The sequence below is a fragment of the Rhinolophus sinicus genome, chromosome 5, assembly GCF_057876585.1.
Source record: "Rhinolophus sinicus isolate RSI-liver-muscle chromosome 5, RSI-T2T, whole genome shotgun sequence".
Classification (NCBI taxonomy): Eukaryota; Metazoa; Chordata; class Mammalia; order Chiroptera; family Rhinolophidae; genus Rhinolophus; species Rhinolophus sinicus.
Window position 1 is genome coordinate 6,962,551 of NC_142505.1, and position 25,657 is coordinate 6,988,207.

The 25,657-nt window shown below is 58.1% G+C and overlaps 3 protein-coding genes across 4 annotated transcripts; 1 reads left to right on the forward strand and 2 right to left on the reverse strand.

Annotated features, from left to right (window-relative positions):
- The first annotated feature begins 173 nt into the window (after window positions 1-173).
- On the forward strand, window positions 174-3,344 carry DALRD3 (DALR anticodon binding domain containing 3). Its single transcript, XM_019723905.3, has 12 exons — window positions 174-538; window positions 619-914; window positions 1,030-1,286; window positions 1,371-1,432; window positions 1,535-1,663; window positions 1,989-2,059; window positions 2,148-2,209; window positions 2,318-2,400; window positions 2,489-2,671; window positions 2,755-2,868; window positions 2,959-3,027; window positions 3,100-3,344. Exons 1-12 carry the CDS (start codon window positions 374-376, stop codon window positions 3,217-3,219), a joined length of 1,611 nt encoding a protein of 536 aa, XP_019579464.3. The 5' UTR covers window positions 174-373; the 3' UTR covers window positions 3,220-3,344.
- On the reverse strand, window positions 2,881-10,087 carry WDR6 (WD repeat domain 6). 2 transcript variants are annotated; one of them, XM_074312372.2, is made up of 7 exons: window positions 9,892-10,085; window positions 4,667-7,143; window positions 4,504-4,587; window positions 4,303-4,419; window positions 4,091-4,209; window positions 3,387-3,990; window positions 2,881-3,263 (listed from the first exon to the last, which is right to left on the reverse strand). In XM_074312372.2, exons 1-6 carry the CDS (start codon window positions 9,994-9,996, stop codon window positions 3,530-3,532), a joined length of 3,363 nt encoding a protein of 1,120 aa, XP_074168473.2. In that variant the 5' UTR covers window positions 9,997-10,085; the 3' UTR covers window positions 2,881-3,263; window positions 3,387-3,529. The 2 variants fall into 2 exon arrangements, with proteins under 2 accessions (XP_074168473.2, XP_074168474.2); XM_074312373.2 differs by lacking the exon at window positions 4,504-4,587 and having other exon boundaries at window positions 9,892-10,087.
- Window positions 10,088-10,283: 196 nt separating this feature from the next.
- On the reverse strand, window positions 10,284-24,680 carry P4HTM (prolyl 4-hydroxylase, transmembrane). The gene is made up of 9 exons (XM_019723910.3): window positions 23,955-24,680; window positions 23,688-23,769; window positions 15,525-15,715; window positions 14,557-14,653; window positions 12,999-13,161; window positions 12,257-12,442; window positions 11,525-11,615; window positions 11,193-11,316; window positions 10,284-10,713 (listed from the first exon to the last, which is right to left on the reverse strand). Exons 1-9 carry the CDS (start codon window positions 24,282-24,284, stop codon window positions 10,493-10,495), a joined length of 1,485 nt encoding a protein of 494 aa, XP_019579469.2. The 5' UTR covers window positions 24,285-24,680; the 3' UTR covers window positions 10,284-10,492.
- Between the last annotated feature and the right edge of the window lie 977 nt (window positions 24,681-25,657).

A 25,657-nucleotide genomic window follows, 5' to 3' on the forward strand; every position in this document is an offset into this window, starting at 1 on the left:
TTTTTTTTTAGTAGCTCGTGAAGGTGGCATTAATGTTAGCTGCCCTATTCCGGTGACAATTCGTTTGGAACTTTAAACATTTTGTTCATGTGTAAAATGGGGAAATGAAACGCAGACTTCGATATGAGCAAGAGTCCCCACCAAGTCGCGAGGATCCTTTCCCTAGTTGGTAACGAAGAACCCTAGGTCCGGGAGGACTCCGAGATTTCGGACCCAGGCAGGTGGGCCACGCCGGGGCAGTCTGTCGAAAGCAGCCCCTACCGTTTCCCTTGGTGCACCTGCCCACTCGGGCCGGATCTCCGTCCCCGCCAGTCGGTCTTCCCGGAAGTTCGACCTCCCGATATTTTGCTTCCGCTTCCGCTTTCCGGTCGCCATGGCGACGGGGCGCCTTGGGATCGAAGAGACTCTGGGGGCCCTTAACGCGGCCCTGGGACCTGGCGGCCCCGTGTGGTTCAAGGAGACGCGCTCCCGCCACCTACGTGCCCGAGACTTCCTGGCGCCGCGGCGCGCGCTGGAGGCGCGCTTCGGGGACGGACAGGTGGGCACGGGCCGGACGGGGACGGTCTGCCAGGGGTAGCTGGGAGTACCCCGGCCGCTCACCCGCCTGTCCTTACGCAGGTGCCCGAGCGTGTGTTCCATGCGGTGAGCGACCTGCAGGGCCCCGGCGTGGCTCCCGTGCTGCGCTGCGCGCCGACCCCCGCGGGCCTAGCGCTCCAGCTGCGGCGGTCGGCTGTCTTCGAGCGCGTGCTCAGCGCCGTGGAGGCCTATGCTGCGCCCGCCGCACCCGCCACGCCGGGCCCGCGCGTCGTCCTCCACTGCCCAGCGTTGCGTGCCGCCCCCTGCGCGCTCCGCATGAGCCAGCTGCGGGTGATACTCGTGGCCGATCACCTGGCGCGAGCTCTGCATGCTCACGGGTGAGCGGGGGCGCGAGACAAAAGGGCGTGGCCCTTGGGGACTGGCTGCACCTGGTGGGAATAGGGGTGAATCGGGCCAGGTGCTCAGGCTGAAGCGGCCACCCTCGCTTCGCAGGGTGAGTGTGTGCCTAGTGCCCGCTGTGCGGGATCCGCACATGTCGACCTTCCTGCAGCAGCTGTGGGTGGACTGGCCTGCTACCTCGGAGCGAGCCGAGACCGAATCCTTGAGGATCCGCGCACTGGCAGAGCTTAGCCCTGCCGGTGACAGGGGAGCCCTGCCGCCTGGCGTTCTGGGCAGTGTGTGCTTGAAGGATCTGTTGGAAGAACGGGGACACGCAGCTGGCTATGACCCCAATCTGGACAACTGTCTGGGTAGGACCTGGAGCCTATTTAGGGCCAGAAAGGCGGGGACCCCTGCAGTCCTGGCTAGTCCCAGCCTGTGTGTTCCCTTTGCAGTGACTGAGGATTTGCTCTCCGTGCTGGCTGAGCTGAGGGCAGCACTGCTGCACTGGCCTGAGGTAGGTTCCCGAGGCTTGGTGAGGGACTGACACCACGCCCTGTAGGCCTCTGGCAAAGCAGGTGTTCTGTGTCCCTGCAGTGACTGTGCTCCTCTCCCACAGGCCGTGGCCCCACGTGCGGGTGCCGACAGCTGCATGGTGGTACATGTGGTGAGCTGCGAGGAGGAGTTCCAGCAACAAAAGTTGGACCTGCTTTGGTGGAAGTTGGACGATCAGGCTCCTCTCATACAGGTAAGTTAGTGATGGCAGAGCTCCCCTGAAAACCCATCCAGGGGCCTGCCAGCTGACTGGTCCAGACACGGACCCTTGACCTTGGAGAAACATTGGGCTTGGTGAACAGGCACGTGCAACAGGTGCAGAGTCCTGGGTGAAGGTGGGGTGGGTCTGGCGGACGTTAAATCGCTAGACTGAGTTCTGAGGGGCTGAGCTTGAGAGGGAGGCACTACGCCTGGTGGTAAAAGGCTGGGGGAGTCCAGGCACCAGATTTTAGTTCCTTGAGGGTTTTATTACTGGAAGGTGTCGACTGCTGGCTGAGCCCCTGCTATTTTCCTGACAGAAGCACCTGGTCTGTGGCTCAGTGAAAGTAGCTGGTGCACCCGGCACCCTGACTGCCCCCGAGTACTACGAGTGAGTGAGGCCAGAAGGCCACCAAGCCAGGGTAGTTGACGTGGGGACTCTGGCCACTGGCCCCCTTCTCACTCTTTTCAAAATGCAGGCTCCGGCACGTCCAGGTCTGCAAGGCCTCGGCACTGAAGTACAGCAGGGACCTGACAGAAGGTGCGCATGGGACGCCTGGCTGTGCTTTGGGGCAGGGCAAGGGTAGGTCATTTGCACCCCGCCCCTTGTTCCTTGCCCACGAAGACTGACTACCCCCAACTCCCTCAGACCCAGCCTGGACAGAAACCTTCAGGATTCTCTCTGTGGCGACCATCAAGTTTGAGATGCTCAGCACAGCCCCGCAGGGTCAGGTGAGCTTGGGTGCCCACTGCACCAGGACGCAGGGGACAGGGTGCGTGGTGGCTGCCCTCCCTCTGCAGCTGTGTCCCCATTCTTCAGCTCGTCCTGGCCCTGGCAGACAGCAGCATTTCCACAAAGGGCACCAAGAGTGGCACGTTTGTCATGTATAATTGTGCCCGTCTGGCCACTCTCTTTGAGGGTTACAAGCACAGCATGGAACAAGGTCTGTACCCCCCTTTTCCACCTGTGAGCAGTCTGGATTTCTCACTGCTCCACGACGAGGTGAGTGACCCACCCTGCCGGTAGCTGGCACCTGGCACCGCAGGAGGCCCGGATTTGCCCTTCCAGCAGCTTTGTCCCCACAGGGTGAGTGGCTGCTGCTGTTCAACAGTATCCTCCCCTTCCCAGCCGTGCTGAGCCAGGCAGCGGCCCTGGACGGCACTGCCGCAGGGCTGCACATCGCGGCGCGCACGGAGATGGTGAGGCGGGCAGACCAGGCCAGAACTGCACTCTTTATTCTCGTCTGGGGACAAGAGCAGAGACCCGCCAGTGACTCTGTCTGTCCCTAGGTGTGCAAGTCCCTGGTGAAGCTCAGCATGGACTTCAGCTCCTACTACAACCGTGTACACATCCTAGGGGTGAGCGCACAGCAAAAGTGGGGGCAGGGGTGGGGGGGGAAGATGAGACCACCAGGCCCCTCTCTCCTCTAGGAGCCTCGGCCACACCTGTTCGGTCAAATGTTTGCCCGTCTGCAGCTTCTGCGGGCCGTGCGTGAAGTGCTCCACACTGGCCTGGCCATGCTAGGTCTCCCGCCGCTGAGCCACATCTAAGGCTACAGAGGGGCCAATGTTTGGAATGTTCACGAAGTCATCAGCTGAGGAAAAAAGAAACCCCACAGATTTTGTTAGAGGCCTGGAGCCAAAATAAAGCGTTCCAAAGCGCTGTTCTGTCATGAGCAGTGGGGCCTATTCTTGGTTGGCCCGGGCAGCATACTCACCTCCAGCGCCTGCTCCGAACTCAGGAGCCCGCGGCTGCCACCTCCTCCCCTCAGGCACACTGGGCACGGGCACAGACAGTCGCGCCGGCTCCGCTGTCTGCAAGCAGGCCCCATGCCCAGCGTGCCGGCCACCGCGGGCCACCTCAGTCATACCAGTTGTAAACCTCCAGTCCCTGGCCCCCAAGAGCACAACGATGGCCAAACTCGGGGCTCACAGGCCAGCAATCCATGTCGGCCACATCTGGTACATGGTATACGGTACTGTTCATGAAAGTGGGCTCGCCGTGCCCGAGACGCCAGAAGGTCAGCCGTTGGTCGATGGAGGCTGAGACCATGAGGCTTGGGCTCAGGATATGGAGGCCGGTCACGTGGGCAGCATGTGCACAGGGGACAGAGTATTCCTCTAGCACATGCAGCTGGGGCACCAGCTCAGCGCCCCCCACAGCCTCTTCCAGCTCTGGCACCTCCACCGCAAGCACAAAGACGTGGAGGGAGCCATCCTCACTGCCACTGGCCACCAGGTGGCCCTCATGGGTAGGCAAGGTGTGCAGGCTGTTGACACCACAGCTGTGAGCCTGGAGGGTCAGACAGGGGGTGCCCAGCCCTGGAGAAAGAAGATGGTTGTTAGGGCCCAATCTGCCACATGGGTGAAGGCAAAGTGGGAGGTGGGGAGGGACAGCCACAGTTGCACACTAGCTACTGACGGTAGGGAAGGCCAGGGTCCGCTGGGGGCTCGAGGGCGGTGGAGCCATGGTCCAGCACAGTGGTGAGATCCCAGAAGGCCAAGCTGCCATCGGTGGCTGCGCTGCACAGAAAGAGTCTCCTGGGAGCCAGGAAAGGGCAGCTGAGTCAGGGAGATGGAGAGCAACAGGAGCCCCCATAGACCCACACAGGCCCTTCATGCAGCCCCTCTCACCGCCGCTGGTTGGGTGCCTCATGCGTGAAGGAGTGGACCTTAAGGACACACCGCTTGTGGTGGAAGGTTTCAGCCAGGAGCTGCAGCCGCCGCCCAGAGTCCTGCAAAAGAAAGAGCCTGGGGGGGTGGGGGGGTGGCCCAGCTCAGAACCCATTCTGGAGAACCACCCCCCATCTTCTGCCCTGCCCACCCCATGCTCACCTCACTGCCCCATCACTACAGGCTGCAGCCACAAGGGGGCCAAGGTCAGGCTTGTCAAACTCACACACAGCTAGGGACATGTACCTGCAGAGAACAGAGCCATCAGGCAGGCGGAGCGCTGCCGTGACCCCACCCCAGGCCCCTGCCAGGCAGCGCACGTCACCTGGTCTCTGGGTCCACCTTGACCATCCGGCGCCGACTGCGCCGCCGGTCCCAGTCCTCGTCCAGCCGGTGAGATGAAAGATGCATAACATGGCAGGCGAGGCGGCTTGGGGTACTGGGGTCCAGGGTGACCATGATGCGGAAGCAGTGCATCTCAGCCCGGCCCCCCGCAGACACCACGTGGGCAGTCAGGCCTGGCCGAGGATCCTGGGGGCCACCTGGGGTGCCAATGCCCCACACAGCGACTGCACGCACCGAGGAGATGTGGTTACAAACCGCTGTAAGCGCACGGGCAGAGCCCGTAGCTGTGGGGAGTGCCAGGACACAGATGGTGGTGTCCTCACTGCACGTGATGACGATGTCAATCATGCTGGGCCCCTCGCTGCCGGGCTCCAGCTGGTCAGGCTGCATGAAGCTGGGCGCCTCAAACTCAGGCCCCAGGACGATGGTGCCCACACGCTTCACACAAGTGATCTCACGGCCATGCAGGCTCTCCCGGAGAATCACGTGTGGCCGGGTGCAGCCACCCAACGCCCGGTACAGCATGACATCCCCATCCTTGAGGTAGGCAAAGGCCATAGCTGCCTCAGTGTCAGAGAAGGCCCAGGAGCGGTGGCCTCCACCACAGTTGACAATGTGAAGCTTCTCGTGTGACCGGGGGCTCCACACCACAAACTCATTGGCGTGGAACCCCAGGATGACCATGTTCCCATCAGCCACCATGCGGAGCCCAGCCACCCAGTTCATGCCTCGACAAGACTTCTGCCTTAGGACTGGCTGGAGTTGGCCACATCGCACAAAGAGCTGGTAGTAGGCACCATCGCGTCCTGTGCTGTACACGTAGCCACCATGGCAGGTGACCGAGGTCACACCCTGCTTCCCATGCAGAGAAGGGAGAGTAGACACAGGGCCCCACTCAGCTGAGGCGTTCTCGTCCCCTCCACTGCCACTGCCCACTCCGGGTGCTCCGCTACCAATCACAGTCTTGCCTCCAACCCCAAGATCCTTGAGCAGAGCTGGTCTGGAGGGGAACAGCAACACAGAGCCCCGGCGGTCCCCGCACACCAGGAAGTCACCCGGGGGTAGGAAGGCACTGCATGTGTGCCACCTCTGCTTGCTTGGAGGCAGCAGGTACCGGCAACGTTCCTTGACAAAGATGGCCTTGCCAGAGGGCGCAGCTGAGATCTCCAGGCATGCCACCACGCCCCCAGGGCCCGAGGCCAGCAACAGAAGCTCCTCGTAGCCACGCAGGGCCCAGCTCACACTGTACACCTTCCCATGGAACAGGGTCAGGTCCACAGCTGCAGTCGGAGTATTGATGGGCACAACCTTGACACGACCCTCCCCATTGGCCATGGCGCACAGTCCGAAGCCCTCAGGCCCAGGGGCTGCCTCCAGGAGGCAGTAAGACTGGAAGCGCTTGTCCTCTAGCAGTTGCTCCCAGCACTTGACCTCGAGGTCATACAGGTACAAGGCCCCTGCATCAGTCACTGCCAGTACTCGCCAGGAGCCAGCCAGTGTCACCGCCTTGAGGGCACCTGGCCTGCTACGGGACTTAAAGCAGAGAGCCGAGACCCCCGAACCTGGGTACCCACGCCCTATCAGGTGCCACAGGCGGATGCCTGAGTCATCGCCCCCGGTGATCACCCAGGCTTGCCTCTCATGGGCAGCTAAGGCCCGGATGCCACGGCCCTGGTGGCCCCGAAATGCCTGGAGGATTTCACCGCCGTGGCTCCACACCAGGCAGACACAGTCCTCTCCTGCACTGATGAGGTAGTTCTCCAGCAGCTTGACCTGCCACACACGAGCACTGTGCCCAAAGCAGTGCCCAATATTCTGCACCCGACCCCCAGGTACCCGCAGGTCACCCACCTTCCAGATGCGAACACTTCGGTCTTCTGAAGCTGTGGCCAACAAGCCCTTGCTTTCCAGGTATGACATGCTGAAGATGACACCCACATGCCCACTGACCCGACGGTCGGGGGCCACAGGTTTACTGTCCATTAATGCGGTTGCTGGGTACCAGACCAGGAGCTGGTTGGAAACAGCACCCGCCACTACGGTCAGCTCCTTCCAGGTGTCTCCGATCAGACAGGCTGAGGAGAGGGTACACCTGTCTGTGCAGGGTACCTCCTGCAGGAGGCACCCTATCACCGGGTCATACAGCACCACTGAGTTGTGGCCCAGGGCCAGCGCTATGTTCCCCTCGAGCCAACGCGCATCCCAGATCCAGTCAGACATGTTCCACAAGCCCGAGCGCCAGAGCTCCCGGAAGCGGCCCTGTCCCCAGCTAAGTTTCACAATTCGGAGCCCCTTGCTCCCGAACACAGCCACCATGGCCTCAGAGTCAAGGTTGCCATTGGGTTCTGGTCGCACCCGGAATCCATGGATAAGATAGTGGCCAAGCAGGTTCTGCACGCGCTTCATCATCCGCAGGTGCCCAGCAAAATCCAAGCTGTACACCAGGACATCTGGCCCCTCACCTAGAGGGAGGCAAAGAGCCACATCAGAAGCCCTCACGTAACCGTGATGAGCCATGAAGAGGCAGGGAGCAGGGAACAGTCTGCACATGCAGCCTGTGAATGTTGGGACACGCAATCCGACAGGCTTGAACCCTGAAAGATCCTTGCTCTCGGCCCCAGCTGCACTTTTAGTGCTGATGCTCGGATCCCGTCACTCCTAACTTTCAGTTCAACCACGAATTCCTCAAACCCACAGCCTCCTCCTGACCCCACGGAGAACCCAGACAGGAACCTTTTCAGCTTTACTCCCACAGTCCTTAGCCCCATCTACCTGTACATGAATTCTAATTGACCCTCCCTCCCCCAGGGGAGGGGTTGTCCCACTAAGACGATCTTTCCCCCTTAGGGCCATGGCAGAACCCCTCCTGACTTCCAGGAGCTTCTTCCCTATATCTCAGAAGATGTGAGCACGCTCAATTTCAATGGGGAGAACTAGGAGAGGCAGCCCCCACTTTGGCAGCAGGGGCTCCCGTGGCCCCCAGCGGCCTCCTGGCTGCCCCACAGGCACCTCCCACTCTATTAGCGCGTCCTCAAGTTCTCTTGGTGCTCCTCATCCCAGGGACCCTTACTCCCCCTCCCCTCCCCCAGCCCCAAACCAGGAAGCCCACAGCTTATTCCTCTTAACTTCCCACATCTTCTGTCTCCAAGTTCTGTGGATTTCATTTTCTAAAGAGTTTGCAAATCCTCCCCAGCAGTGACATTGGTCCTGGACATCACGTCTTAACCTGATATCACCCTCCTGCCATTCCTGGTCAGCAATCTCAATCGTGACATTCAATCAACATTTATTGGGCATCAATTACGAACCAAATGAACTGTACGCTGGCGTAGTGAATAAGACAAGCAGACCCTGCTCTGTGGACTAGGCAGACTAATTAAGCAATGCCACAGAAGTGAACTACATCATTATAATGTTGGTAGGTTCCAGGAGAAAACTATATAGGTTGCTTTAAGAATATAAACTACTCCAGTGGTTCTCAATGGGGGCAATTTTCCCTCCAGGAGACGTTGGCAATGTCTGGAGACATTTTTGATTGTCACAACTGTGAGCTGTGTTACTGGCATATAGGAGTGGAGGCCAGGATGCTGCTAAACATCCTACAATGCACAGACAGCCCCTCACCCAAAGAACGATCTGATCCAAAATGTCAACTGCACCAAGAATGACACCTGGAGGACACATCTTTGAGGCTGAGGAATCAAGGATGAGCAGTGGTAAGCCAGAGGAAAAGCAGTTAGAGGGTGGGGGAACCTTTCTTGACAGAGTATATAGCAAGTTTGATGTCCCTGAGGTGAGCAAGAGCTTATTGTGGCTGGAACCAGAACTGAAGGGCTCAAGGAGGGGCTAGAGAATGCTACTGAGGGGGTCAGGGAGACATAGCTGCATGGCCTCAAATGATGGCAATGAAGATACAGATGCCACATGTACGAAGTCCGAATCAACCAGATGGGAAGTCACAGGAGCAGCTGAATTCACTTGAAGAGCTTTCTAACCTGTATTTCCCAAGTCATTCCCCTGCTTTAAAACCTTCAACGGGGCCTCCCCACCACCTTTAGCGATAAAGTCAGATCTAGAGCTAAAATGGTCTGGCCTCTGCTCATTTCTCCAGCGTCTTCCAGATCCTACCCCTGCTCCAGTAGCACAGGAATTCCCTTTCCCCCAAAGTGACAAATTCTCTCAGCCTCAAGACCTTGGCATGCTTACCTCTGCCAGGAACACACCCCTTTTCTTCTAATTCATTCTTGTGGTCCTATGGGTTTCTGCCGAGGCATCCTCTCCTCCAGGAGCCTCAGGAATTTAGCTCATGGTAGGAATAGGAACCCTGGGTTCCCAGAGCCCCCACATTAGATCAAAACTGGGCCATCCTTCCTCACCCCGACCTACCCCTCTTGGGATTGGTAGAAGCTCACTCAAGGCTTGAGAGACAGTAACCTGCCTTGGGACACATAAAACTCTGCAGCAGCAGGATCAGTCACTAGTGGCTTCCAGTCGGGCCTCACTGCTCCCCAGAGCTCTGCCGCCTCCGGTCCCAGGTCTTTGCCGGCCTGTGCTTCCCAACCCGGCCCTCCTCGGAAGGGGGAGGACGTCGGATTTCCACAAACATCTCAGGAGGGGCTTCAGCCTTCGCCTTCAACTGCCGAAGCACTGGCCTACTCAGAAAGGTCTCATCCTGGCTTTCCTGTGACCCCCATCCTCGTCACAGGATCTTCATCACCCCGCTTCCAGGGAACGGCTTCAACCAGCCCCGAAGCCACACGCCCGCCTTTCCAGGCCCTGCCCTCCTCCGAGGGCACACCGGGGCCCCCGGACCCGCCAGGTGGGAGGGGGGCCTCATCCGCACTCTCCCCGCCCCATCTCCTCCAGAAGGACCAAACCCCCGCCCTCCTCATCGAAGGGGACACACACCTCTCTCCCTCCCCTTCCCTCGCTTCCAAAACGACTGCGTGTCCCGGCACCTTCCCGCGGCCCCACCGCCCTTTCCACTTCAACTGCAGGTTGCGAAGGGCCTCGGTAGCCACATCGGTGTTTTTGTCTCCTGGGCCCCTCAGGTCGGGTCTCACACCCGTCACCTCCAAGGCTCTGTCCCACCTCCGGACGGACCTCCCCGTCGCCCGCCCTCCTCCTCCGGGCATCCCTTTGTTCCATGCCCCGCCCATGCGAGCCCTCGGCTGCTTCTCCGCTAGCGCGCTCCTCAAGCCAAACCTCACCCGCTAGCAGCCGTTCCCCCACGCACTCCAGACCCGTGACCGGGAGGAGTATGAGCTCCGAGGTTGCCCGCGGCCAAACGTAGTCCTCATGAGCGTCCATGTCGGTCCTCTAGCCGCTGCGGCTGCCACCGCCGAGAATAGCTGAGCTCTCGCGAGACCCGCCTTCCCCGCGCGCGGCACTGCCTATCTACAGCGCCCTTAGCAACAGGTAGCCGAGCCCGCTACCGGTGTCCAATGACGACCCCTTGCCCCACGCAACCCAGCTAACGATTGGCGGGGCCGCCCTCGCCCCTCCCCCTCACGTGACACTCGCCGAGCTCTCCTGGTGTGGCCCAATCCCCCTGCCCACTCTACGTTCCGCAGACCTCACCTTTTCAGCCCAGCGGCTCAAAGCTGTGTGGTTTTATTTGGGCAGCATGGGTCTGTACACAATAAATAACACGAATATAGGAATTGTGCCCTAATCGCGGCTGGAGGCGGGGATGGGGCAAGACATGGGCCAGGCCTTTGGCCTACAGCTGGACAGGGGAACTGCAGGGTCCCCCGACCTTGGGTGGCAGGCGACCTGCGGCTGGAAGCCAGGGCTGACCCTTCCCTCAGAGCTCCACGCGCGCATCGCGGTAGGCCCGGTCCAGGGTCCACTCTGGCTGCGAGTCCGCACCACCTTCGCGGGCCAGGCGCGCCATCTCTTGTTGGAACAGCGCCTGCCGCGCCCGGCTGGGGTCCACATTGATCCAGTTGTTGGCAATCCACTTAGTGCCACGCGTGACCAAGCAGCCCCCGTGCAGCGAGTAGTCGTCCACATCGCCCACCCAACCTAGGAGAGGAGGATGGTGTGAGCCAGGGAGGGGACCAGAGGACCGCTAGGCTGGTCTGATTTGAGCTTGGCCTCATACAGCCCAAGGACACAGTCAGGATAGGCCCAGCTGTGCACATCTTCCGTGGCAAACATCTGGTCCCAAGGCCACCTTGGGGGCTCAGCATCTTTCACCAACTAATGCCTTGTCTACACCGCTGGCCCTCTGAAACCAGCTTTCTTGCCAGGCCTGTCCAGAGCCCTTCCCAGCCTTGGTTGGTGAGGTGGGAAGGCTGGGGCATCAGGGAATCACGGGTCCAGATAACCCAGGAGACTACACAGGTACAGGCCACTGAAGCCACTGAGGATGGTTTTGGGGAGGCATTAGGGGCAGAAAACCATTTGTAGGGCAGCCAGAAACAGCTCACCAGGGTGGCAGTCCCAGCTGGGTAAAGGAAAGCTTCCCTCAGGGCATCCCTGCCCTGGCCACAGGCTCTCACCTTGCCCATCAGGCAGGTAGTTGTACCAGAAGACTGCTGTGCCCTGCCGGGGCTTGACACGCAGGTTCCCTTTTTCACAGTGTCTCCGAGTGTCACGGAGGTCAACATCATCCTGAATCAGGCTCTGTGGGCAGCAGGGTGGTGGGTTTTCAAGCTGTCCCCATTGTTTGGCCAGCAACCAAGGCCAGATAGCCAAAGGTAGCCAGAGGGAAATGAGTCAGACGTGCCCAGGGGACCACCGGGGCCCTCATTCCAGATCAGGAGGGGAATGAATGCACCATGTTTGCCCAAGGCCCTGCCATCCCACCCAAGTAACAGCCCGGTTGGCTCACCATTTCATCATAGGTCCTGTTGTCTGCTACAGGGAAGACAGTCTCTCCCCCACCGGTGACGTTGTTCAAATAAAACAGCACTGTCATGTAGCTGTAAGGCAGGGGGGCCATTGAGCATGTCCCCAGCAAGGGCTGCTCCCAGGGGCTTTACCTGCAGGCAGGATAAGCTGCCCAGGTTCCCAAAGGCCACAGGGGCAGGCTGAGATCAGTGACAACAGGGCAGGTCAGTGCCAAGATATCCCTAGCCCGTTCTTCCCACAAGCCTGGTCTCTTCCTGTGTGTCACAATGTTTTTTGTGGCAGATATCACAGGTGCACTTGATTAAATTACGCGGCCCTGACCAAGGGCCCGATGGGAAAGGTAGGCTAGCAGAAGCAGCAAGATCATGGAGAAGAGCTGGCTGCGATGAGAAGGAGCTGAGTCACAGCTGCCACATATAGAGGAGAGACCTGCCTCCATGCCTTGGCAGGGGAGGGGGACACAGCTTCAAAGGAAGAAACTGAGGCCTCCGGCAGTGGAAGCAGGATCAATACCCAGAAGGTGGCAGAAAGAGCTGGGGTCTGGCCACTGAGACAAGATGGCCACCCCCTTTCCTGACACTTGGTAAACCACCTGGGGGGCAGAGGTAGGAGTATCCCATGCCAAGGGAAATGCCCACAGGGCAGGGCTGTGACTGTCATGGGGGTGCCTGGTCTGGGAGTTGAAGGCAGCCCCCAGGTGGGAGGTACTTGCCGGCAGGAGGTCTCGAAGGGTACAGATTCATTGGCTACTAGCTTGGTGTGGGAGCAGATGGTCTCTGGGTACACAGGCCCGCTGTCCACATGGGCATGGTAGTGGCCTCCCTCTCCGTACCGCACCACCTGCAGGGGCTCGCTGAGCTCCACGATCTCAGGTGACAGGCGGGTGAGGCGCAGCACCCTGGTGGGCAGCAGGCATTCAGCTGGGCATCCCCATGCAAGGTGGCACCCTGGAGGAGCTGGCCACAAGCTCTGCCCCTGCCCACCTCCCCTGGGAGCCCCTTAAGCCACCCCAGTCTGGCCCTATAGGAGCAGGAAGAGGTTACTCTTAATGAGCCCTTCTCCCTGGATGTTAGAGACACCCACCGGGTGGGAGAGAGGAGATTTCCACTAAATTGGGTGGGGGACACTCCCCCAGGAAGGAGGTTATCTAAAACCCCTGGATGCTCAGAAGCAGGGGGTCCTGTAGACAGAGATAAGAGGTCATGTCTCTAATTAGCAGAAAACAGACATTCAGTCTATCTCTAATCCCAACCGTATACTGTTTGCCCACAGTTAGGGCTCATTTGCCTTTGTTAATTGCCTGTCTTTCGATGGGTCCCAATCCTGGTCTAACAAGTGGAACTTCATCGTGAGTTAGCTAATCAATTCTGTCCTCTCCACCCCAGCCAAGGCCTTCTGTGGACGCCCTGCATGGTCTCCCCCGCTGTACCGGGAGGATAGCACCGGGTACTCACCTCTGGCGGATGGCGCGCATGACGTGATGGGCACCTTCCCCCTGGTAGAGCCATGTGTGGTGGCTGTTCCGCACCAGCTCGCTGGTCTCTGCCTTGTGTCTCCTCATGTACTTGTGGAAGTCCCGAAGATCCATGTTGGAGAACTCCTGCAGGCTCAGCACTCCTGCACGGGGCACCCACCATCAGTGCCCACCAGGCCCATGCGGGGAGGCCAGTGGCAGGCTGCACCTTCCTACCTACCCTGGCCTCAGGCACTGGGGGGCCATGTGCACCTGTCCCCCAACCTGGACTCCTGGGTCAGACGAACCTGGCTTCTGTCACATCAGGCCCTACAGGAAGACCCAGAGAAGTTCATTTCCTCACTTTAAGCCCTGAAGTGGCCCCCAGCCAGAAGAAGCCCAACTCCTATTAGATTGGCCAGAGCAGGGTCTCCAAAGGAAGTTTGAGCTACATGACCAGGACCCTAGGCCATGCACTGCCCCTGGCCCTCCAGCCTGGCTCTACAGAGCATGGTGACCACCCTTGGTCCTGTAGAGGGTGAAGAAAGAGAGCAGTTAGTGCCAGCTTTTGTCCAGGGCCTTCCACACTACAGTGTATAAGCTAGGGCTGGGCCCCAGAAGTCTTCACGACTCAGGTCCCATCCTGAGTGAAACATACATGTTCAGTCCTGCCTGCTGGGTTACCAGATTACCTCAGCAAAGAAAGCCACGCTCCTCAGTGAGAACACTCTCCCTCTGTTCCTTCCCAACCTACAAAACAGGGGCTCCACCCTCTTGGGGGTCTGGAACAGGAGCTGGTATCTTTGCTCCATATTATCCCGGCTAACCCAAGGGAGACACCTTCCACTCTTTTGTCGAGATTTCTCTGAGGGTGGGGGACACCCAAGGGCTTTGAGCCTGTCACCAGTTCTGTACATAGGGAAATACAGCAGCATGATGCCGCTCTAGCCACAGGTCTTGGGCAGATTTTTCACTCTGGGTTCACCAGCCTCAAGGCCATTCTTCCAAGTCCTATTTGACTGTTGTATCTTCCTAACTTGGTCAAGAACTTGGGCATGACAGAGGTGACTACACCTCTGAAACCTCCTGAGAGTGATTGTCAAAGGTGGGGGGCACTTGCACGAGAGCTCCCCTGCCCACACGCACACCCAGCAGTTAGAGTGACTCCAGATGGGCAAGAGGAAGGCAAGGGAAACCTTGGTCAGACCACAGACGGTGTCTGCTAGAGCGGACCCTGTGCCTGGCTGGAGAGAGGCAGATGGAGAAGGTGAACAGCCAAGTTCAATCTGTCCCTCTCTGTCCCTTTGCTCTCGCTTTCCCACTGTGTCCTCTGCCAGCCAGCAACTCTACCTCCTGTACCCCAGACTCTGCCTGATGAGATCAAAAGAGTCTCCAAAAACCGCCCTCTAGACGGTCACTAAGGAGAATGGGAAGGCCTGCCTCCTGCCTATTTCCTCAACTTCTTGCCTGTGGCTACTCTAGAAGCTGGGCATTGAGGCAACCTGGCTATGGGGACAGGAGGCTCCCAGGAGCAGAACTGTGGCGAGGTATGCACTCACCATCGCCATCAGGGTCGGCCTTGATCGCAGTGTACATCTCCTGAATGTTCTCCGGAGTCATCCACCGTCCATTTCCCAGGCGAGTCTGGGCCAGGACCTAAAGCACAAGATGGTCCCTCAGTGGGGTGGCCCCCATGATGGAGAGCCATCAGAGTACAGGCAGCTACCCAGTTCTTGCTGTGGGGCTAAGGTTTCAGGTGACAGGTCATGGGCGAGGGCACAGGACAAGCCTGAGCTGAAGTGGGGGTAGGTGGCGAGGTCAGGCAGCATCTGGGGAGGAGACCAGGAAGACAGCCCACAGCCCTGAGGGCCATGGGCACATCCAGCCCTGCTGGGACTAGGGCCTCCGTGGGGAGCACTGTCAACTGGTTGGAGAACACAGTGAAGGCCAGGCCCGTGTCTCGCTCAGATACCCCAGGTGAGCGGTGGGAGGTCAGGCCTGGGTGTGAAGAGCAAACAGGCAACGGGGGCGGCCTGGCCATGGCATGAGCACCATGCCCCTTGGGAAGACCAGGCTCAGTGGGGCACTTGATATAGACAAGGACCCCACACCTCGCCAAGACCTCTCTCAGAAGCCTGGGTGTAAGAGGCATGCCGAGAGAGAGATGCAGACTCCACCTCAGAGCTGCCACCCCATCCACCATGAACAGTTCCACGGGGCTCCCACCTATGGCAGCCAGGAATCCAGACACAGATGGCACAACACCCAGGAACTGTGGTAATAAGTGCCATCACTCCCAGGCAGATTCTTCTGTTAGCCTCTGGGATTCCTGGGGCAGCAAGGAACGCCCCGGGGAATGAAGGGGCAGTGGGCCTGGGCGTGCCCAAGCTGATATGATATCATCTGACTGTTGGGGCCAAGCCTGAGCATGACAAGTGATCTGGCCACCAGAAAGATAATTCTGGGCACTCCCCACCCACATCCTCCTCACCCCCGCTATGCCTACTCCAGGCCCTAGGATCCCAACCTCGCGGAGCTGCAGGCGACCATCACGGTTCTGGTCCAGCAGCTGGAAGAGGTCCAGCTGGCTGACCTGCATTGTGCCCATTGCCTCCTCGTACTCTTCAGTGGGCAGGATCTGGCTGCGCTGTAATCCCTTCATCTGTGCCAGGTGGATGATGAGCCGACACTCCGCGTCACTCAGGAAGCCAGGGATTTCTGCCAGAAGAGGAGGTAAGTGAGGCGAAGGATGGGCCAGGGCATGAATATACCCGGTAGCTTCCTCTCTGTAGGGTTCCTGGGGTACTCCTGGCCCCCGGTAGTCACCAGGTTAGGACACACACCCCTTTACATCCGCTCTAGACTCTGAGTTGTCCTGCAAAGGTTGGCCAGCGTTTAGGATGTGCGGCCTCTCTGATGCTGAGAGCACACATTTTCCAGGAGAATCCTGGGAGGTAAGCCAGAGGTACGCTGGGCATGGGCTCACCCACCTTGGGGTGGGACCAAAGGCCAGAGGCTGGACCTGAAGGGCGGAGGGTGGACCTCCACTTCTTATTTGGTACATATTCAAGAAGTGGAGGGATGGTGCCTGACTTTTGCTTTCATTTGTGCTTTTCAGCATTCGTCAAATAAAAACAAAGTATAAGACGTTCGGCACTTTAGGCTGGTCCTTCCCCTCCATCCGGCTGCACAAGTGGGCGCTGGTTATCTGACCGCTGAGTTGTCCGATGCTGGGAGGTCAGTGTGGGGGAGTCACTCAGGTTTTTGGCAGACGCTCTGAGAAGATGCCCCGAGATGGCTTTGGGAACAAATGTACACTGAACATCTGTTCCATGCCTCTAAGTCCCTGAGAAAAGGTCATTGAGGCCTGGGCTTGGCCCCAGTGGCTGGATGACCCCACACCGGCCCCCAACCAGTTTGGTGGAGCTGGACCGTGGGCCTCACACTTGGGGAGCCCCCATATCAGTGGCCCCAGGCACTTCCAGGACAGAAACCTAGGCCGTTTTCATTCCCTTGTTCCTGGGAGAGAAGACGGGGAGGGTGGGGGGGACACAAGAAGCCCACAAAAGGAACTGATTGGAGGAAGGACCACACCGCCACCAGGACCCCTGATGGCAGAGTGGCCTGCCACTTCTCTGGGTTACACTTCCAGCATGAACTTCCAGTTATCCCCAAGAAGAAGGAAAATGGCCATTCAGCCAGGATTGGAGTGGTTTTTAATAGTAATCACAGCAGCTCACACTTAGGAAGCACAGACTGTCCTGTCCTAAGCATGTCATGTCCTTAATCTGTACACTTTTCCTAGAAAGCCAGGCCCCATTAACTCGCTCTTCCTATCCACTGGCCCAGGGCCACCCAGGCTGTTGTACTCCAAAATCCAAGCTCACGACCAGAGTCAGCTTCCACGGGTAGGTGACCCAGATGTGATGACCCTGAAAACAGGACAAAGGCCCCCACCTCTGGCGTGCTTGACACCCCAACCAGGCAAACCCAAAAAGAGTGTAAGCCACCCCTTGGGGGGTAGCGCTGCAGGACTATGACTTAGAGTGAATTGCTAATGAACAGTTGCCTCCTGATAGCTTAAAAAATAAACACGCGAACAAGAAAAGCCGAAAAAGCAAGCCCAAGCCCAGGTTTCTTCAGTTTATTAGGTGCTGATAATGTGCAGGCCCCTGCCATGTGCTAATCAAATGCAAATGGCCCAGGCCAGCGTGCGGGGCTTAACCAGGTGGGTCCTTGCACCTGGGACCTGAGCAAACATTGATTCCTGGGGTGTGGGTATAGCCCCATAAAGCCCTCAACCTCAGCCTATTAAGGCCAAGGCAGAGAAAGCAGGTGGCAGCTCAAGGGCTATGGCTGCTGCTGGCACTGGTGGTGCTGTGCGGTGATGGAGGAGCAGGGCCTCCCTGGGGCTCCATGCGGTGCATCCCATTCCCCAAGGACATTGGCTACAGAGATGCGGCTGCCCAACTTAACTGGACCATGCCACAACCCCTGACGCCACCCAGCAGTCAGTCAGCTGGCTGCCCCTGCTGGTCAGAGTGCCATCCTGATGCCCGCCTCTTCCTCTGCTCCTTCTTTGCCCCGGTGTGCATCGACATACCTGTCGAGGGGCTCCCAGGTGAGGGAAGGGGGCCTCTCTTCAGCCAGGGCCTGTACTGGCCGCTCTTCACTAACCATTGCTGGGCTCCATCAGTGCCAGGTGCTGACAGGGGCAGGAGGACGAGGAAAGATTTTTTTGTCAGGGTGTTCCTGGCAGAGGGGGCAGGTGCCCATGGGACAAGGAGACACAGGCAGGAGTTCACCCATGGTGAACACCCTTGGTCTGGCCCCACAAACCATCAAGGGCTCTTGATATCAAGGTAGAGCCAGTGGGCAGGCTGCTTTAGGCTAGGGGCTGGGAGTCCCTCTCCAGTGAGGTTTGGAAACTGCTCATTAGGTGGCCTTTTCTCCCAGAGATGGCAAGGCTGATTCCTCTTCCCTAGCCTGACCTATCTGGTGATCAACAGATCCCTCACTTCCTTCTTTGCAGAGCAAGGGCCCTTCCCAGAGCCTCGGGGTGACCATGCCAGTAGCAGCAAGACTGTGTTCTTTCAGTACCCGAGGCTGGGACCCCTGTACTTTTTGCCAACACCAGCCGAGGCCAGAAACTGCAGTATCCTGCAGGTCTTTCAGGACAGGAGTGCAGCGCCCCTCCTACATCCCCCCACACCGCCAGGTATTAGAAGTCCACCAGAGCTGGTGGGGGTGGGGAGCCGGAAAGGGGAAAGCAGCCTGGGCTAAGGGAAGAGGCGTGGGGATAGAAGACAGAAGCGCTGGCAGTGGGGATGCAGGGCTGAGGGCTGAGATTCCAGCAAGCACGAAGCAGGGCTGTTGCTAGGTGACCAAGTGTTGCTCAGCAACCGTGGAGTTACAGGCCATACCTCAGTGCTCAATACCCAGAGGGTCCAGCCTGGAGTCCAGGAACTCTGGTCCTGAGCGCCCTGCCACCCCACGCCTTTCCCAGCAGATCATCTACTCGAGCCGCAGCCTGTGCGAGGTTGTGCAGGCCAGCTGTGCGCCCATCATGGCCTGCTATGGCTTCCTGGCCAGCCATCCTGCATTGCGGAATCTTTCCCCTCTGGCCAGGGCCTCTGCGTGGTGGCCATCTCCCGCCCCGGCTGCCCATGTGAGTCTCTGCAGCGCTTCTAGGCTGGTTTTCCCCTCCGTCAACCCCACCTTTTCTAATCACTCCCCACGGAGGGCAGGTAAATGGGGTCTTGGGTGGGAAGAAAAGGGACCGCCGACAGCAGCCGTCTGTCTGAAAAACGGGAAAGCGGGAGGGACCTGGGCTGATGGCCCACCTCATGGCCCACCTCCGCCACCGAGCAGCCTGGTGGGAGCCTCACTCAGCCCCTCCCCCCAGTGCTATGTGCCAGCTGCAGGAGTTGCAAGAAGCCAGCTCCTCCAAGGAAGTCCTGGACACGATCTGTGCCAGCGACTTTGGTGAGCCCCTAGGGTCCAGCAGGCCTTCCACACATCTTAGAGTGCCTTCATTCCAGCTCCTGGCTTGGTGCTAAGACAAACCAAATGCTATGCCTGGGTTAGCGCTAAAATATGAGTTCCTTTAATAAGTGTGCGACACTGCTAAAACAACAAATCTGCTACGGAGGGTGGCAACCAGGGGGACAGCATTTTCTAGGACCCCAGTTCCAAGAGCAGAGTATTAGACAAGAGGGCCACCAGATGGAAGGGATGGGGGAGGGGTACTACCTGAGGCCGGGCTCATCAACCTGCCCCTCTGATCCCACCCAGCAGTGACTGTTAGGTTCTCCTGGCGCAATGGGTCGTCCTCTGGACCCTCAGACTTCGAGCTGGACTCATGGCTAGAGGTGCTGAAGGCAGGCCCACTGCCCCCTGTGGAGTTAGCACCCACTCTGCGAGGCTGGCTGAAGCTGGATGCCACATGTGTGCACAACCTCCTGTGAGGAAGACATGCTGGCAGCTAGGGGCTGAGCAGGGAGGTGCAGGGCCACCCGCTGCTGGTAACCACAGCCTATGCTTGGACACCGGGTCACAGAAATCTGCAGCTGGCTGTGCGCAGGTGGCACCATCACCAGTGCCCAGAATAGGGGCTAACACAGGCAGGGAGAGCCTGGGGCTTTGTAGCCACAGCCTCTGTGGTGGCCATGCAAACCTGTGCTCCCCTGGACACACATAAAACCCTCTTTCTGCTACTCCCGTGGATATTTGCTGATCAGAGTCCAGAAAAGACCCAAGGCTCACCCACAAACAGCTCAAGCAGGCAGAAGCCCACTTCCATGGTCACAGCTAGGAGCCCCTTTCTGAGCGGGTAGTGCTCTGCCCAGACAAAGGGGAGGCCAGTGCCCTGGTAGCTGTGTGTGCTGGGCATGCAAAGCCACCTTTTTGTCCTTCCTAGGCCTGGGATGACAGTGTGGCTTAATGTCATCTACTACCCACAGCCCCAGCACCCCACGCTGAGTCTCAGGGTAGGCACAAAGCCTTGGGCTATGCTCACCCTGGGCCTGCTTGTCAAGCCCCAGACTCAGTTATACCTGTGACTTTTACTGAGTCTAGTTCTGCCAAGCAACAGGCCCATGGAACAGCAGTGGGGTGGGGAGGGGTCCATGCAGAAACGTGCTTTAAGCTGCTTACAAACCTGAACTAACATGCACCCTTAAAATTCTTGCCCTACTTCTGGGCCTCCAGTGTTTGTCAAGAGCACAGTGGTCTTAAGTAGCTGTCTAATTTTTTCTTAAGCTGAAAAAGAATTGGGAAATCCTGTGAAAAAGTAGTCATGGTTTTAAAATAAATTGTGTTGTGTACTGGTGTCCATCACTCATTTACCTCAAATAGTTAAGAAGAAATGGATTAAAACTTTGCTGGCCCACTGGAAGTGCCCCTTGCTGCTCTTGAAGAGGGTGAATCAGGGGCACCTGCCCAGGATGGTGGTACAGGCCTCTGCGCGAGCAGGCGGGCGCTGAGTGCCCAGGAAACCCTTCCAGCTGGCCAATAGTTGTCAGTAGTGCACAGGACTCTGGCTGCTGGACACACAGCCAGAACAAATCAGGCCTCCCACACATGCAGCTCACCTTGAGAGGCTGAGGCACACGTAATACAAATACAGAAGATTGATGCTAAGCGCTGAGAGAAAACCAGTCAGGCTGATGCAGCCGAGTACCTGTGAACCTCTTAGGACCAGTTTGAGGCCAAGAGGTCTCTGCAGTGGGGATGTCTGAGCAGAGGCCGGGCCGAGCTGAAGTCCCCCTCCGTGGGAAAAGCCAGGTCTGAGCCTGCTGGTGGAGGGAACAGCACATAGAAATGCCCCGAGGTAGCAATGAGCTTGGTGTTTAGAGAATCAGCAGGGAGGGCGTGAGGGCATGGCAGGGGATGAGGTCTGAGAGGTGACAGGGCTTGCGGGTATCACATGAGACTTAGAAGTGAAATGGGAAATCTTGGAGGCTTTTAAGGGAGTAATGAGGTCTGATCTGCTATTTAAATACAGAATGAGTGCGGGTGGGGTAGAGGGAGAAGTGAGCCACTTGAAAGAAAGTAGAGTTCCCAGAGAGATGACAATGACAGAACTGCAGCAGCTCCCTTCTGAACTGAATAGGGCCAAGTCCTCAGCTAATGGTCCAAATCCTTGGGAAATGCCTACCACAGTCAAGCAGGTATTTCCCAGGAACTCGGGATGGAGTTCCTGAGTTTGTGGCCCAGGTCCCATTTGCTAAATGTCTCTAGTTACAAGGGTGGGAAACAGGAAATGTTCCCCAAAGAGAGGGGAGATTGCATGGGGCCCTCCCTGTGAAGTGGCGGGGTTCCCTTCCACGGAGATGGAGGCACCCTTGGTAGAGCCCAGTTCCTTTGCCCCCAGCTTACGTTCTGGACATACCCCTTAAGCCCTGGCATTTGGGGCCCCGAAGGCTGGCAGGTCACAGGTTTGGAGCCAAGAGCAGCAGGGCAGAGGTGGCAGAGCCCACAGCACGCCTGTTCTCTTAGGGCCCCTCCTGCCTCTTTAGGGTGACAATGGATGGATGGACAGGCAGGCACAGAGGACAGGCAGACATTGCTCTTTCTTGGGATGAGGCTTCCTTCTGTGGATTCATCCAACACCACAGCTTTCAGGAGCTGCCTTCCCACCCCAGACGTCCCTCCCCTTCGGTTTCCCTCTCTCACAACTGGACGTGTTGTAACCACTGACCTTGGCTTCATTCGTCTCATCTCATTTCACCAAGCAGCAAGCCCCAGGGCTTTCTGGGTAAAACTGGGACATCTTCCACCAACAGACTCAAAGGTAACATAAAAGTCTGGAGGAAATGAGGACCACAAGCAAGGCTGTTGCCGCAGCTGCCCAGTTCTCCTATGCGTGCCCTTTGTTCATTTGTTTGCAGAAAGAGACCCATCTGATGGCTGAACCAGAACCAGTTTACCTTTTGACAAATCTCTTCTGCTTCTTGTAATTTATCCTTGGGTAACTTTGGGTTTTTCCTTCTCTGTTTTGCGAGACTTTAATGCAACAAGCTGCATGTTAGGGGGTTAGGGCGAAGGATTATGGCCTCATGGCTCACTTAACCTAACATACATGTGAATTAAGTATATGCAGGTCCTAAGAAGGCTGAGAGAAAGCACAAACCCCTCAGATGTGTCTGGTCATGGCAGTGTGGAGGTGATGGGGTGCTGTTCTCTTGGCCTGGATCACCCTTTCCTGACAGCGTCTTTGCTCAAATATCTTTCTCAAGGAGGCCTACCTGGCCACCCTATTAAGAGTTTCAACCCCACTTGAAATCCTGCCTTACCTGTCTGTGATCACTTATCCCCACCTGATCACCATGTATATTTATTTATTAGTTTATTTATTGTCTGTCTCGTGTGAATGTCAGCTTCTGGTGTTTTTTGTTTTTGTGTTCCTATTTTGTTCAATGCTGTGTTCCCAGTACCTAAAACAGTGCTTGGCACAGACTTCAACGTTATGCACTAGTAATAATAACAGCAACAACAACCCCCTTTTAGGGCCCCTCCCACAAAGGGACTGACCTCATAACCTATTTCCCTCAAGTAGCATACATGTGAAATCATTCTCCCGGGTCTAGGCATAATCCCCCACCAAGGCCCTCTGCTCCAGGGGTGGTGGCATGTGCTCAGATCCTCTGCTTTGGTCCCCAGCCCCCTCCGGCCCCCTCCATCCTCCAGCAGCCGGGAACAGCCTGGCTCTGCAGATAAGTGTGTCACCGAAGCTGGGTACCCAGGGCTGGGCTCGGCAAACCTATCGTATGCAAGGTCATGGGTCTGGGGCCCTCACCTTGTTGACAATGATGGTCTTCGAAGGACTTCAGAGTCTTCACAGCCAGCACGCTCGCTGGCTTTAGAGTGCAGGCTCTAGAGGCAGGCTGCCTGGGTTCTACTCCTAGCTTCACCACTGAATTAGCTGTATGAGCCTGGCCAAGCAAATGCGGCTCTGTGTGCCTCGCTCTCTCACCCACTAGCCTGAGGGGGGATCTACACCCACCTCATAGACATAAGAATGAAATGAAACCGTCGCATAAGGCCTGCCGCATAAGGCCTGCCCCATAACGAGAGCTCAGAAAATGTGAGCTATGATGCTGGTTCCAAATGAGGTCACCTGGGAAGTCTGTGCCCAATATGGCTGAACACAAGACTCCATTCTAAGAAGGATCCAGAGTGCTGGTAGCAAAGATTGCTGCCCCGGTGGGGCCGGTTTGGAGGCACCAGTTTATCCACAGTTGGACAATCTGTTTCTTGTCAGCCCACAGGACCCACTTTAGGAGTGAGATTCCTCTTTAGGGGCCTGAGATCAGCGAGGACCAGTTATCAGTCTCTCTCACCCTTCCCCCATTCTAGAATGTGACAGAATTAATGGTGACAGAGTGTTCAAAGACACTTTCAATGAACTGTTTAGACACTAGCCTCAGGGTCACATTGCCCAGCCCTGTGATGGAAGAATCCTCTGCAGAGAACTGGGGTCAGAGAGGGGAGTGTGGAAAGGTCACCCTGTAACCCTATTACGGAGGTGGGGCAGGCACTTCACTTTGGTAAACCTCTAGATGGGGGGCAAGGGACGGCTACTGGGAAGCAGCCTTTTTCAAAACAGAAATCACGTGGTCAAAACAAGCCTCAAGGCGGCCACCGCACAGCAGCCCCCGGCCCCTCCCAGAGCACCCAACGCACTTACCGAAGAGCAGCGGCTTGAGGCTGAGAGTTCGGATGAAGTGATCCCTGTCGGCGACCAGCTGGACCTTCCGCTCGTGCCCCACCTAAGGGAAAAGGGCACAGTGGGCAGCTCGGGTGCCAGGCCGCGACGCCCGAGGAAGGAAAAGGCGCCCGGGTTGGGGCGAGAAGGGGGATGCGCGCCCGGCAGACGGGGAGAGGCGCCAGGAGCATCGCGGAGGCCGGAGCTGGGCTCCCTGGGCCCGGAGCGCGGCGAGGCGGGGGACCTCACCTTGATGCCCTCGAGCCGGGTGAGGGGAGCCAAGGTTGGCGCGGGCCCGGGGCCCGGGACGCGGCGCTGGGGTCCGGGGTCGCTTCTCTCGTCGCCGTTGCTGTAGTGTACGAAGAACAGCAGCGCCAGCACGTTGCCCAGGTACAGGTGCACGAACACCATTAGCACCAGGAAGTAGGCGCGCGAGCAGATGCCGCGGGGCTTGCATAGCGGCCGGACCGGTGCGTCCTCGCAGTCGCCCAGCCCGGCCGCTGCCCCAGCCGGGTCAGGCGGCTCACACTGCGGACTCGCGGCCTCAGGCCTCGGGCCCGCCGCCGCCGCCGCCGCCATGGCGCCCAGGTCGCGCGCGCGCCCAGGGGAGGGGCTGAAGGGATGCCCGCGCCGCGCCGTGCCGTCGTCCCCACCACTGCCGCCGAGCCCGCGCGCGCCGCGGTCACTAGGAGACAGGACCTGGTGATGCTGCGCCCGCCTGCCGGGAGACGCCCGCGCTGCGCTCCATCTCTCTGCGCCGTGGACCTCGACCCACACTGGAGTTTCTTTTCCCCAGCTGGGTTATCGTCAGGGGGAGATGCACTCCACCCCCCAGGACAGAAGCCGACCCCCCCAAATGTAGATGCAAACAAGAGCAGCACCGTTCAAGGAAATCCCAGTGGAAGTTTCTCCGTTTCCTAGTTAAGACGCACTTCCCTCCTCCCCGAAAAGTATGGTCTGCATATTCTCGCTCCTGGGAGTGGGGTGGCAGCAAGGAGGAGGCAGTGCCAAAGGATGACTCAATACTGCGGCGGTTTGGGGCCGCTGCGGATGCCGATGGCTGCGCATAGGATGGGGTAGGACCCATGGCTTTCGGCGCTTGACACTCGCCGATTGGCCTTCTACACGTAGGAGGCCAGTAAGGCCTCAGAGGTCCGCTGAGGTCGGTCAGGACCTCCCGGGGAGGCCTGCTGGAGCCAGGCTTAGGAACAAGCTGCCTGATGTGCTGGCTCATAGACGACACGGTGGGACCCAGCCTGGGGTGGTCAGGGAGGGCTTCCTGGAGGAGCGTGGCACTAGGAACGTCAGATCCCTAACAGTAAGTAACCCGCAGGCATGCAGCAGGTGTTTTTAGGTGCACAGAAAAACTTCTTGCGTCAAATCTGGCACATGGGAGGGAGAACGGGATTTTTCCATAATTGAGATACCATTACCTCTGAGGAAAATTTAACTCAGATTATTGCCAAATATGGAGGTGGGAGGACATACAAGTAGCCAAGTGCCAGAGCCTGGGCATTTTGGGGCTCCCTGCTTTTCTAGGGCTGGGTTATCCTCAGGCAGAGGTGCACATGCCCCAGGGCAGAAGCCAGCCCCCCAGGTGACCATGCAGACAAGAGCGACGCCACTGCAGCAGGTCCCACTGGTGCTGTCTCCTTACCCTGTTTAAGACCCACTGCCCCTCCCATTTCCAGAAAAGCAGTCTGCATTTTCTGGTCCCAGGACAGGCCAGGGGCTCCAAGGGGCAGGGTTCCAGCTTCTTCTCAGAGATTCTACACATAGGGGATGCACACCAGTGGGTGCATCCACTCATGCAGCCACCCTCAGGGCCTATCTTCTCTCCTTAGAATACTACAGATGAACTGTCCAACAAAAGGAGAGGTTCTGGATGTTTCCAAGGGGAGAGGAGGGCGCACGGCAATGGGAGCTGTTGTGGCTCAGCCAAAGCTGGGATG

What these genes read in the sequence shown, in the direction of transcription:
- P4HTM (XM_019723910.3), bottom strand. Translation starts at nt 24,284, where the DNA reads ATGGCGGCGGCGGCGGCGGCGGGCCCGAGGCCTGAGGCCGCGAGTCCG. An exon ending in CCTCAAGCCGCTGCTCTTCG is followed by an intron (nt 15,716 to 23,687) that starts GTAAGTGCGTTG and finishes CTCTTCTGGCAG; the next exon opens with AAATCCCTGGCTTCCTGAGT. An exon ending in CCCTTCGAGACCTCCTGCCG is followed by an intron (nt 11,616 to 12,256) that starts GCAAGTACCTCC and finishes CCTGCCTTACAG; the next exon opens with CTACATGACAGTGCTGTTTT.
- WDR6 (XM_074312372.2), bottom strand. Translation starts at nt 9,996, where the DNA reads ATGGACGCTCATGAGGACTACGTTTGGCCGCGGGCAACCTCGGAGCTC. An exon ending in AAGGTGGACCCAGAGACCAG is followed by an intron (nt 4,588 to 4,666) that starts GTGACGTGCGCT and finishes TGTTCTCTGCAG; the next exon opens with GTACATGTCCCTAGCTGTGT. An exon ending in TGTAGTGATGGGGCAGTGAG is followed by an intron (nt 4,420 to 4,503) that starts GTGAGCATGGGG and finishes CCACCCCCCCAG; the next exon opens with GCTCTTTCTTTTGCAGGACT.
- DALRD3 (XM_019723905.3), top strand. Translation starts at nt 374, where the DNA reads ATGGCGACGGGGCGCCTTGGGATCGAAGAGACTCTGGGGGCCCTTAAC. An exon ending in CGAGCTCTGCATGCTCACGG is followed by an intron (nt 915 to 1,029) that starts GTGAGCGGGGGC and finishes CTCGCTTCGCAG; the next exon opens with GGTGAGTGTGTGCCTAGTGC. An exon ending in CAGCAGGGACCTGACAGAAG is followed by an intron (nt 2,210 to 2,317) that starts GTGCGCATGGGA and finishes CAACTCCCTCAG; the next exon opens with ACCCAGCCTGGACAGAAACC.